This window comes from Phaseolus vulgaris, unplaced genomic scaffold (genome assembly GCF_000499845.2).
Source record: "Phaseolus vulgaris cultivar G19833 unplaced genomic scaffold, P. vulgaris v2.0 scaffold_23, whole genome shotgun sequence".
NCBI classification, from domain to species: Eukaryota; Viridiplantae; Streptophyta; class Magnoliopsida; order Fabales; family Fabaceae; genus Phaseolus; species Phaseolus vulgaris.
Window position 1 is genome coordinate 131,643 of NW_027174092.1, and position 12,112 is coordinate 143,754.

Below are 12,112 nucleotides of genomic sequence, written 5' to 3' on the forward strand. Positions count from 1 at the left end.
TATGCGATGTCTGAGGTCAAAACAACAGTGCATGCAAGTGTTCCTTTACAAGAAAGGGGGTCTAAAGGTTGTTTAGATAGAAGTATATTTTCAGTTTTATTTTCAAATTTTTCTTCTTTCTGAATGACCTTGTGGGAAGGAACACTCTTCTCCCACACCTCATATTGGTCCATAAGGACTTTCTCTTGATTTTCTATTTTTACATTTTCTTCACTCACTAGTTTTTTTTCTTGGCTACTATTGTTATCTTTGTTCCTTAAAATCATAGATCTTTCATTGAAACAATGAGATCCTAAATGACCCTTACCAAGACATTCTAAACATTGAATTTCTCTAACTTGAGTGTGTGAGATATGCTCGGATAGGTTTTGGGAAAGTTTTAGAGATGTTTCTTTTATATGTTCTTTCCCTCTTTGGAACTCATCCTTGTCATAAGATACAGAGTATGAACTTTGTTTTTGACTTGATTGTTTTCTCAAAATTTATTTTCAACTTTAATGCTAAATTGAATCAAGTCATTTAAATCTCTATAAGGTAAAAGTTCAACTTTGTTTCTTATCTCAAGTTTGAGACCACTTAAAAACCTAGATATGGTGGTGTTCCCGCCAGTTGACCGGGATCGTCTTTGCGCGTGGCTTGTCCCTGTGAGCTAGGGCACCTTCGTCTTGCTCCGTCTGTGAGTACCTGAAAGAAGTGAACAAAGGGGCACCCTCGCGGCCGTTTGCACTCCGACGATCAAGTCAGCTAGCGAGAAACATCAAAAGGGGACACACCCTTGAGAGGTGGTCGAAAAAACTGTACTGAATGACTGAAACTGTGTAACTAGAACTGTGTTGCCCTAATTGCCTTGTGCTCACTGTGAGTGCGCCGCGAAGACAACTAGGGTTTGCTCTGTGTATCTGTATGTATTAGGTTAAAATTCTGATTCCTTTCAAATGTCCCAAGGTTCCTTTTTATACACATCCAGCATTTAAAGCGCGCTAAAGCGCATTGAAAGCGTATAAAAATGTCCCCTGAAACATTTGATACGTAATCTTAAATTAGCGCGTACCTTAGCAAACTTTCACTGAAACCTTTAATGGGCACGTGTGCATTGCCACGTGGCCTTCTGACTTGACCGTTTATTCTGTGCAGAGGGTCCCACAGCGCCGCAACCCAACTTAGTGTTATTCTATTGTGTGAGCTTCCCTTCGAAGTACTCTCTGGCACGTGGGCTGACTTTCTGGGTGCCAACCCATGCTTCCCAATCACTAGTCACTCACCCTGGGGGCGTATCTACCTTGCTCTCGTACCACGCACGTGGTTCTCCCCTGGTCATGGCCCTCTCATGGGTCGTATCTGTACCAGGGTCTCCCAGCAGTGGCGTGGATACCTCACAAGTCAGGATACCCCCTTCTGGTGCTAGACTTATGGCCTTCAAGCCACCTTTCTCTTCTTCTTACTACTGTTCTGTATGGTCGAGGCTCGAAGCCTCTCTGGCGATGTCTTTACTCGGGGATGTCTCTCTCGGGCGACGTCTCTCTCAGGCGACGTCTCTCTCGGGCGACGCCTCTCTCGGGCGATGCCTCTTCGGGGCGATGCCTCTCTTGGGCGACGCCTCTCTTGGGCGATGCCTCACTTAGGCGACGCCTCAGCGAGCCGATGACTTGAGCGGTCAACCTGTTGACTTCTCTTCCTAAGGTCCCTTGAGGGGTCCCTCCATGCGTTGACTCTGACCTTTGGTCAACGCCTGGGGACGGGACGGTACACAAACCCCCCAGTCTTGAGCTGACACTTGTTTCAGCGAAAAGACTAAGGCCTCGCCCCATTATCCACGTGGCATTCCTGCTGACGTGACATTCCTTTGTTCAGTTTGACTTAACACTCTCTGAACATTTGACGCGACGTTCTCTGCGCTTGCGGATGTGACATAAGTTATGCTCTAATCTCTTGACACGTGGCTTGATCGCACGACTATCACTTAGCGCTTCTCGCGCTCCTCAAGTTAACGTTGCATCTTTCAAAAACGCGTGCTCCAAGCCACTGTTTCATTCACTCTTCGCATTCTCTCCACTGTTCATCTTCCCAAGCTCTCTCTGCAACCCTTGCTTTCTCTCTCGCACTTTCGATCTTCGAATTCCCAGATACTAAAGAAAAGGTACGATCTTTCTCCTTCAATGGCTCGCCCTTTAACTCTCGTACTGATATAACTGCCTGGGACTGCTTATTTCCTTGCATTTCTTATATTTTGTTTCTCATTTCTCTGTTCCCCCCCCCCCCCCTTTTTTGGACTTCTCGTGTGGGTAGGGGTTTTCATAGGGTTTCTCTCCCCTTTCTCCTTCTTTGCTGAACCCTTTTTTCTTCTCCGTTCTCCAGTTTTCGTCAATGGCACGTACAAAAATGACAGCCAATCCCCCTCCCCTCAACGTTAACTATAGAGACCTATACTCATGGGCTCCGGTCGAACTGCTCGACGAGTGCTCGAGCCTAGTGTCCACCAAAGCTTGGAGGGACCACATAGGGGAGCCAAGTACTTACGACCATTGTGCCTTCGGGAAAAGGCACGATGACGACATTACAATGCTCCTTGCACTCTAGGGGAGCCCGTATGCGGGGACGAGCGGGCCAACAACGGGGTCCCCTTCTTCTACTTCTACCAAGTCGTCTTCAAGCGTATTGGGATGCGCTTGCCTTTCTCCCGATTTGAGAGGGAGTTGTTGACGGAGATTAATATCGCCCCAGCCCAATTGCACCCCAATGGCTGGGCCTTCGTCAAGGCTTTCGGTGTCTTGTGCGGGTTCTTTGGATGCACGCCCTCTGTTGATGTCTTCCTGCACTTCTTTGAGGTGAAGAAGCAGGGGAAGAGTCTCTGGGTGAGTCTCAGCAATATCCCTGGAAGGGTCCTCCTATCTCTCTTCCAAGAATCCTTCAAGGGGTGGAAAGGCAAATTCTTTAAGGTTTGTTGCTCTGACTACGACCTCTCTGCTCTCGACGGCTTTCCCCTATACTGGGTGAAGGAGGTTAAGACCATGAAGTCTAAATCGCTGGACGAACTGCCCTCGAACAATCGAGAGGCTTGTCAGATCTTGACCAGCGTGGGGGGCTTCGAAACCGCCACTCTGATAAATCTAGAGTTCAATGCCGACGCTCTAGCAAAATATATAAGTATGAATGTCCTTCGCTATAACTTTCTGGCCTTTGTTTTTGTTGGATTCTTGCTTGATGCATGATTTGTCTACTCCTTTGTGCTTTAACTTTAGCCTGTGCCTAACCTCTGCTATATTTGTCTTCTTGGTGCAGATTCTAAGATGGATAGGCAACGACAGTTGCGACTGGCCCAGGTGCTGAAGTCCAAAGATGGGGCTTTGGCGTCTCCACCCTCAACCTCTTCCGCACCTCCATCTTCTCCTAACCCCCAACCTCAACCTGCAACAACACAAACAACTCCAACAACCCAAGCTTCTCCCCATCCAGTTCCAAGTTCACCACCTCCTATCGCAGCCGTGCCTCTCGCGTTGGTCGAGGCGGGTGCTTCCTCAGCTCCCCTTGACAAGGGTAAGAGGGTGGTGGAGGTCGTTTCTGATGATGAGGACTCTGCTGAGGGGCAAGTCTTCAAGCGACAGAGAACCCAGCATGCCCCTCAGATGGTTACCTCCGCTACTTCCTCCTCTCATGGGGCTGAGTCCTTAAGGGAGGATCCACCGAGCGCCACTTCCCCTTCTCAATCAGTGCATCAGGAGAGAGGGTTTGAAGCTGAACCAGTAGGTGTTCTTCCACCTGCCCCAGAACTTCCTCTTCCCATGCAAGAGTCATTAAGGGGATTTCTGAGCACGGGATCTCCTGGTAGCCAAACTGAAAAGTCCCAGAGAGAGAGCATGTACTATTATATAGGTGTCTTCATGTCTTGCGCCTACTCTTGGCACAAGCAGTCCAGAGCCAAAGCTGCCCAAGCCTTCGCCTTTCGAGCACTGGAGAAGGAGGTTTCTTCTCTAAAAGAGGAGAAGGAGAGGTTGGCTGCCCATTGGGGGCGTCAAGAGGGTGCATACAAAGAGTCACTGAGGGTGGCGCAGAAGGCGAGGGAGGAGGCCAACAAACGGCTGCACTAGGTGGCTCAAGCCCAGGAAGGGCTTCTTAATGAAGTGGTCCCCCTTCGCACAAAGATCGCTGATCTTGAGGCGGCTGCAGAAACCTCTAAGGCATATCAGAAGAAACTCGAGGACCAGTGTGTGGACCGGGAGCAGAAGCTGGGGAAGACGGAGGTCGCTCTTGCGAACAAAACTGATGAGTGTTCCCAGTTAACCACTGAGAATGCCTCCCTCCAAGCCAAAGTCCAAGAGTTGACCTCTGCCATGGCCTCCAAGGACCAAGAGATGACCGCTCAAGCTTCCAACTTCAAAGTTGCGGAGGAGAAGCTGATAGGGGAGGTTGCCACCGGTTTCGCCGATGGGTTCGCAGAGGCCCTTGTTCAAGCTGCCTGTGCAAACCCCGGCATCGATGTCTCTGGGTGCAGCCCTTTCAATGAAGTGGTCGACGGCAAGCTTGTGCCTTTGGAGGCCTCCGAGGAATAACCTTCTCCTTGTTTCAAAAAACATCTAATGTGTACATAGTTACCTTTTGTTTAACTTGTAATCGTTATGAACCTTGACTTGTAATTATAACCTTTGATTTACTTTAGTGCCTATTTAAACTTTATCTTCACATTTCTTGTCCGCTTCTAACTTCTCTTGCACTTTTATCTGTTTCTGCTTTCTTTTCTATGTCAAAGGCCCAACTGGTACTTGCCTTCAATGTATTTCTTGGTTGCTTCGCCTTTACTCTTTAGGTAGCGCGTGTCTCTCCCTCTTATTCTTTCTTCTTAAGGCGTGAGAAACACCCTTTAAATGACTCACACTTCTACGCTTATTCTTCTTAATCTTCGAATTTCTTTTTCCTTCTGAACTTGTGAAATCTTCAACCTGCTTCCTACTTACCTTTCTTGGGCCCAAGGCACTCGTAGCCAAAGGCAGTACTGACTTTCTCATCGATTTAGGATGAAAAGGGGAGTCTTTTCTTTTTTTGCCTCGACATCGCTCAAGGGCGAGGAGGACTTATCTGTTCTTTTGTGGCCTCGACATCGCTCGAAGGCGCGGAGGACTTATCCTACCTGTGCTGGGTGTGTACGCTCGAGGAGAGTTCTGCTTTGGGTGTCCTCAGCGTGTCTAAACACTTGGGACAAAAGTCGCGCTCTGGTGGTCACGCCCCTGGAGATGTCCATACAATGGTACTGCATCGTCCGTGGAGTGTCTAAAACACCAGGGCAACTCAACCTTTTTGCGTTTGGTGCCCACGCCTGAGGAGAGGCCTACTACAGCAACGCCGTATCGTCCTCAGGGTGTCTGAAAACACCAAGGCGTAGCGTTCTGAACATCAGACGCTAGGGCTAGCTATTCCTACCTAAGGAGGGGGCGTCCCGACCCCTGCTCAGGGACTAGGCACCCAGATTTTTAGCTTACATCTATCGTCTGATACCGGGGCCAGCTATTCATACTTGAGGAGGGGGCGTCCCGAAGGAATCCCTTAACCCCTGCTCAAGGGCTAAGTGCCCGGGTTTTTAACTTATACTGATGTCTGGTACCGGGGCTAGTTGTTCATACTTGAGGAGGGGGCGTCCCGAAGGAATCCCTTAACCCCTGATCAAGGACTAGGCTCCCGAATTTTAACTTTATACTGATATCTAGTACCGGGGCTAGTTGTTCATACTTGAGGAGGGGGCGTCCCGAAGGAATCCCTTAACCCCTGCTCAAGGACTAGGCTCCCGGATTTTAACTTTATACTGATATCTGATACCGGGGCTAGTTGTTCCTACTTGAGGAGGGGGCGTCCCGAAGGAATCCTTTAACCCCTGCTCAAGGACTAGGCTTCCGGATTTATGCTTATACTAGACATACCTGTTATCTTGCCCTGAACTTGACTTATGCTTGGTTATTTGGTGGCGACCCCTGCTTCGGGCAACGCCTGCTTCGGGCAACGCGTTCTCCTTCCGACGTCTTATCTTAGCGACGCCTTATCTTGGCGACGCTTTATCTGGGTGACGCTTTATCCTGGCGACGCCTTATCTTGGCGACACCTTATTTTGGCGACGCCTCATCTTGGCGACGCCCTATTTTGGCGACGCCTCATCTTTGTCTTTGTTTCTTTGATCTTCGATCCTTGATCTTGCAAGAAAGGGAAAAACTAAGGCAAAAATACTTTAACTTTTCTTTTCTTTATTTGGGTGACCTCGTTAAAAAACCCCCGGGAGGGAAAAAGAGTGTCCCCTTTTTTTACAAACTTGAACTGGAATAACATCAACTGAAATAAAACTTTAAATTTTCCGCATTCCAGCTACGTGGGATGGGGCTCCCTTCTAAAGTCTCTAGCTTATACAAACCATTCCCTTTGGCTTTGGTTATTCTGAACGGTCCAGTCCACTTGGGAGACAACTTGTTTTCTAATTCGTAGGAGTGAGCCTTCCTCATGACCAGATCACCAATCTGGAATTGTCGCAGCTTCACTTTGGAGCTGTACTGACGCTCCACTCTTCTCTTCACGGCCTCGGCCTTAATTTTCGCTTCTTCCCTAGCCTCATCTATCAGGTCCAGGTTCACCCTCCTTTCTTCGTTGGATTCTTCCGCCACGAAACCCAGGAAACGGAGCGAGCTTTCATGGATCTCTACTGGAATCATGGCGTCCGATCCATACACTAAGCTGAAGGGTGTCTCCATGGTGGAGGATTGAGGCGTGGTGTGGTAAGCCCATATGATCCTTGGTACTTCATCTGCCCACGCCCCTTTAGCCTTCTCTAGTCTGCGTTTCAAACCCCTCAACAAAACTCTATTTGCTGACTCGACCTGCCCATTTGTTTGGGGGTGTTCGACTGATGCAAACACCTGCTTGATTCCTACTTCTGTACATAGCTTCCCCAACTGTTGGCTTGCGAACTGGGTGCCATTTTCTGAAATGAGACACCTTGGTACTCCGAAGCGACACACAATGTTCTTCCAAACAAAGTGTTGTACCTTGTGGGCGGTGATCTGTGCCACTGGTTCGGCTTCTATCCACTTGGTGAAGTACTCGATGGCAACGATCAAATACTTCATCTGCCTTATCGCCAATGGGAATGGACCTAGGATGTCAATTCCCCAAGTGTGGAAGGCCAAGGGCTGTATATGGATCTCAATTCCTTTGGCGGCGCCTTGTGCCAATCAGCGTGCCTTTGGCACTGCTTGCAATGTTGGGCGTATCGTACGCAATCCTCTCTTACCGTTGACCAGAAGAAACCTGCACGTATCACCTTGGACGCCAAGGATCTTCCTCCCACGTGGCTCCCACAAATACCTTCGTGAAGTTCGGCCATTATCCTGGTGCACTCGTCGCCACTTACGGACGTCAAGATAGGGTGCGTAAACCCATGCCTGAACAAAATCCCATCCACTAAGGTGTACCTGGCGGCGTTCCTCTTAATCTTCTTGCCCTCCTCTGGCTCTGCTGGGAGGATTCCATCCGCTAGGTACCACCTGTAAGGGGTCATCCAAGTGTCGCCTTCCTCCAAAGTGCATACATGTACACCCCTTTCTTCATCTGGCGAGGCTGCATAAGTACTGATGCAGGGTGCCCTCGCCGTGTCTTGACTCAGGGAGCGATGGTTACGTGGAATTCCTCTTGCTGTGCTAACGTGAAGGACATCTACCCTGTTATCTGCATCAAACTTTCGCGGCATTTTGAGGGTCTCTTGGATTACAGTCCTCTGCCTTCCCCCTTTGCCTGAGCTGGCCAGCTTGGCAAGCAGGTCAGGTCTGGCATTTTGCTCCCTGGGGACGTGCACTAGCTCAAACGCAGCGAAGGCTCTCTTCAACATCTCGGCATACCTCAAGTACGCGGCCATCTGTGGATCCTTCGCTTGATATTCTCCCGTTACTTGCCCTGTGACCAATTGTGAGTCACTCTTTGCCAAGAGGCTTTGAGCACCCATTTCTTTAGCCAAGAGCATCCTAGCAATCAACGCTTCGTACTCCGCCTGGTTGTTGCTTGCCTTGAAGGCGAAGCATAAAGCCTGCTCGATCAATACTCCATTAGGCCCTTCCAAGATAATTTCAGCACCGCTCCCTTGCTGGTTGGAAGACCCATCCACTGAGAGCATCCACTGTGCTCCTAACTCCACCTCTTCAGGGTCTCCTCCTGGTGAATGTTCTGCCACGAAGTCGGCATAGTCTTGCCCTTTGATGGACCCCCTAGGCTCATATTGGATATCGAACTCTGACAACTCGACCGCCCATCGAACCATCCTCCCTGCCATATCTGGCTTCTGCAGTACCTTTTGGTTAGGGAGGTTTGTCATTACCACCAGTGTGAAGTTGTGGAAATAGTGGCGGAGCCTCTGTGCTGAGAATACTACTGCTAGCGCCGCTTTCTCCAGTGACTGGTACCTCAATTCCGGGCCTTGTAAGGCCTTGCTCACGAAGTAGATGGGCTTCTGCACCTGGTCTTGTTCTTGGACAAGTACATAACTGATGGCCCACTCGGTCACCGCAAAGTACAAGCGGAGGGGGACGCCTACTTGGGGCTTGCAAAGCACAGGTGGCATCGCCAAGTACTCTTTTAACTTGAGAAACGCTGCTTCACACTCGTCTGTCCATGCGAAACGACTATTCCTTTTGAGGCACTGGAAGTAAGGGTGGCCCTTCTCTCATCCGGCTGATACGAATCTCGATAATGCTGTCATTCGCCCCGTTAGTTGTTGAACTTCTTTCACTGAGGTTGGGCTCCTCATGGCAATGATGGTTGCACACTTGTCAGAATTTGCTTCTATCCCCCTCTCTGTGAGCATGAAACCTAAAAACTTTCCCGACTCTACGCCAAAAACGCACTTCTCTGGGTTTAACTTGAGGTGATACTTCGATATGGTAACAAACAGCTCTTCCAGATCAGCTGCATGCTGTCCTCTTTCGTGGGAAGTTACCACCATGTCATCTACGTAAGCCTGCACGTTCCTTCCCAGCATGGGTGCAAGGACCTTGTCCATCATCCTCTGGTAGGTGGCGCCTGCATTTTTCAAACCAAACGACATCACCTTATAACAGCAACTGCATGTCTCTGTCATGAACGTTGTTTTGCTCTCGTCCCTGGGATGCATCTTGATCTGATTGTAGCCTAAGAATGCATCCAAGAAACTTAGCATCTTGCAACCCGAGGCGCTATCCACTAATGCATCGATGTTGGGTAATGGGTACGAGTCCTTGGGGCATGCCTTGTTCAGATCTGTGAAGTCAACGCACATCCTCCACTTCCCATTCGCCTTCTTCACTAGAACTACGTTGGCTAACCACTCAGGGTATTGTATCTCCCTGATGTGTCCGGCGCTAAGCAGCTTCTGTGTTTCCTCTTTCACAACGAGGCATCGCTCTTCGTTGAACTTCCTCCTTCTTTGTCTCACAGGGCGAACCTTTGCGTCCATGGTGAGATGGTGGCACAAAAAGTCTGGGTCAATACCTGGCATATCCGCCGCAGTCCACGCGAAAGCATCTAGGTGGCGTGAGATTACTGCAGCTACCTCTTCTTGTTCTTCTTGGCTCATCAAGCGTCCTAATTTGAACACTTTACCCCCTATTTGTCTTTCTACTATGTTATCTTCTGGTCGGGGTCGCTCATTCTGCGCATTCTCTGCAAGAGACTCGTTCGTGGAGTCCTCTTCCGTAGGTGTCGCCGCAACGGATGCATCGGGCATCGCCTCCTCTGGCTCTCCTTCTGCGGGCGAGGCCTCTCCGTGTGCTCCTTCCATCGGCGAGGCATCGCTGTTTCCTCCTTCTTTATGTGCATCCTCTATATGCGTCGCCCCTGAGGTGGCTTCGACCGGCGTGGACTTCGCGGGCGTCGCCTCTTCCAACGGCTCTGACTCCATTTGTGAATTTGAAGCGAAAGGTCGCTCAATCACCATGACCACGCCTCTCTTTGTCTTTAGGCTATTTTCATAGCACTTACGGGCTTCTTCTTGATCCGACTTGATCACAATTACCTTACCACTAAGATCTGGTAGCTTCATCTTCATGTGGCGCGTGGAGGACACCGCCCTCAATCTGTTCAAAGCAGGTCTGCCTAACAAAATGTTGTAGGCTGAGTTGGTGTTGACCACCAAGTACCGGATGTTCTCGGTGCGTGATGCTGCTCCATCAGTGAACGTTGTCCTCAGCTCCAAGTAGCCTCGTACCTCTACTAGATTATCTGCAAACCCATACAAGCATCCAGTATAGGGTCTCAAAAGATCGGGGGACAACTGTAGCTTGTGTAAAGTTGACTAAAACATGACATCTGCGGAACTGCCCTGGTCGACGAGAACCCTATGCTCCTTCCTTCCTGTCGTGACTACTGAAATGACCACTGGGTCATTGTCGTGTGGGACCATATCCCGCAGGTCAGCCCTTGTGAAAACGTGATCTGACTCCCATGGGTCGTCTGGAAATTCCTCTGCAACCGTACTCACTGACCTCACATATTTCTTCCGTTGAGAGGCAGTAGGCCCTCCTCCAGAAAAGCCGCCAGAGATGGTGTGCACTTCTCCGTGAGTTGGGACTTCATGCACTTGACCTTCCTCTGGCGTCGCCGAGACTGTGGTCGTGGTGGACCCAGCGAGATAATCTTTCAAGAAACCATTCTTCACAAGCTCGTCCAACTGATAGCCCAGCGCCAAGAAGTTATTAATATGGTGCCCAAACGCCTCGTGGAATTCGCACCATGATTCCTTGTGAGGCCCAAGTATTTTGTCTAACTTCACCGGTGGCCTCAACCTGTCAGCTATGTTGGGCACAATGATGAGGTCTTTGAGTTCCATCACAAAGTTATGCCTTAGTGGTCTATTTCCCTCTCTCCTTCCTTCGGCTCGATCCCTTGGTTGGGTCCTCCTTGTCTCGTAAGTGCGCTTCCTGTCTGAGTTCCTTTTCTCTGTGGCAGCTTCGTGGACCCTAGCAGGTTGTGTGCGTATCTGCGCCCTTGGTCGCGCAGGTGCAGTAATCGTGCACTTCTCGTATGCCTCGCCCTCCGAGGCAATGTGCTCTACCGCCCGACACCTCACTTCAGCAAAAGTTTTGGGGCGGCTGCGGTTGTGCGATTTGCTAAAAGATCGAGGACACACCCCCTTCCTAAATGCGTACATGATCATGGGCTCGTCTGTGGTACCCACCTTCACAACCTGTGCCCCGAAGCGGCTTATGTACTCCTTCAGTGTTTCTCCTTGGTATTTCTTTACGTCGAAAAGGTCATACGAAACTGGGGCTGGGGCCCTGTTGGCTAGATACTGCTCTCTGAATAGTCGTGAGAGCTGTGCGAAAGACGTAATGTGACCCTCTGGGAGGCTGATGAACCAATCCATGGCCATCCCAGTCAAAGTGCTCATAAAGAGCTTGCATCTCACGGCATCAGAACCGCCAACCAGCATCATTTGTGTGTGGAACGCAGTGAGGTGCGCCTCAGGATCCTCTATCCCTGTGAAGGTTACCTTGGGCCCTGTGAACGTGTTGGGGATTGTTGTCTCTAAGATTGCCTGCGAGAATGGTGTTGTGAATTCTCTAGGTGGGGTGGCAGCCTCAGGTTCGTCTACATCACGCCAACCATGGCGTAGTTCCTCGTTGGCACGGTGGAGCTCATCGTTTCTCGCCTGAGAAGCTGCGAGATCTGCCTGCATGCGCTCTTGCTCCGCTTTCGATGCTGCCATTGCTTCCTGCAGCCCTTGCATCATGCCCATGAGTTGTTGCATGGTCATCTCTTCACTCCTAGCGCGTGCAGGTCTCGTGGCCATGGCTTTCTGAAAACCCTCTTAACTTGCCTAGGTCTTGAGAACTGGAACTGGAAAACTTGTGTGGTGGGACTGATGTTTTATATCAGCCCCACGGTGGGCGCCAAATGTTCCCGCCAGTTGACCGGGATCGTCTTTGCGCGTGACTTGTCCCTGCGAGCTAGGGCACCTTCGTCTTGCTCCGTCTGTGAGTACCTGAAAGAAGTGAACAAAGGGGCACCCTCGCGGCCGTTTGCACTCCGACGATCAAGTCAGCTAGCGAGAAACATCAAAAGGGGACACACCCTTGAGAGGTGGTCGAAAAAACTGTACTGAATGACTGAAACTGTG

The 12,112-nt window shown here is 50.0% G+C and overlaps 2 protein-coding genes across 2 annotated transcripts; both read right to left on the minus strand.

The window, feature by feature from the left end:
* Positions 1 to 6,305: 6,305 nt before the first annotated feature.
* LOC137817249 (uncharacterized) lies at positions 6,306 to 8,581 on the minus strand. Its single transcript, XM_068620500.1, has 2 exons — positions 7,336 to 8,581; positions 6,306 to 6,952 (listed from the first exon to the last, which is right to left on the minus strand). Exons 1-2 carry the CDS (start codon positions 8,579 to 8,581, stop codon positions 6,306 to 6,308), a joined length of 1,893 nt encoding a protein of 630 aa, XP_068476601.1.
* A 102-nt stretch (positions 8,582 to 8,683) lies between these two features.
* LOC137817250 (uncharacterized) lies at positions 8,684 to 11,671 on the minus strand. The gene is made up of 2 exons (XM_068620502.1): positions 10,312 to 11,671; positions 8,684 to 10,215 (listed from the first exon to the last, which is right to left on the minus strand). The coding sequence occupies exons 1-2, from the start codon at positions 11,669 to 11,671 to the stop codon at positions 8,684 to 8,686; spliced, it is 2,892 nt and encodes a 963-aa protein (XP_068476603.1).
* Between the last annotated feature and the right edge of the window lie 441 nt (positions 11,672 to 12,112).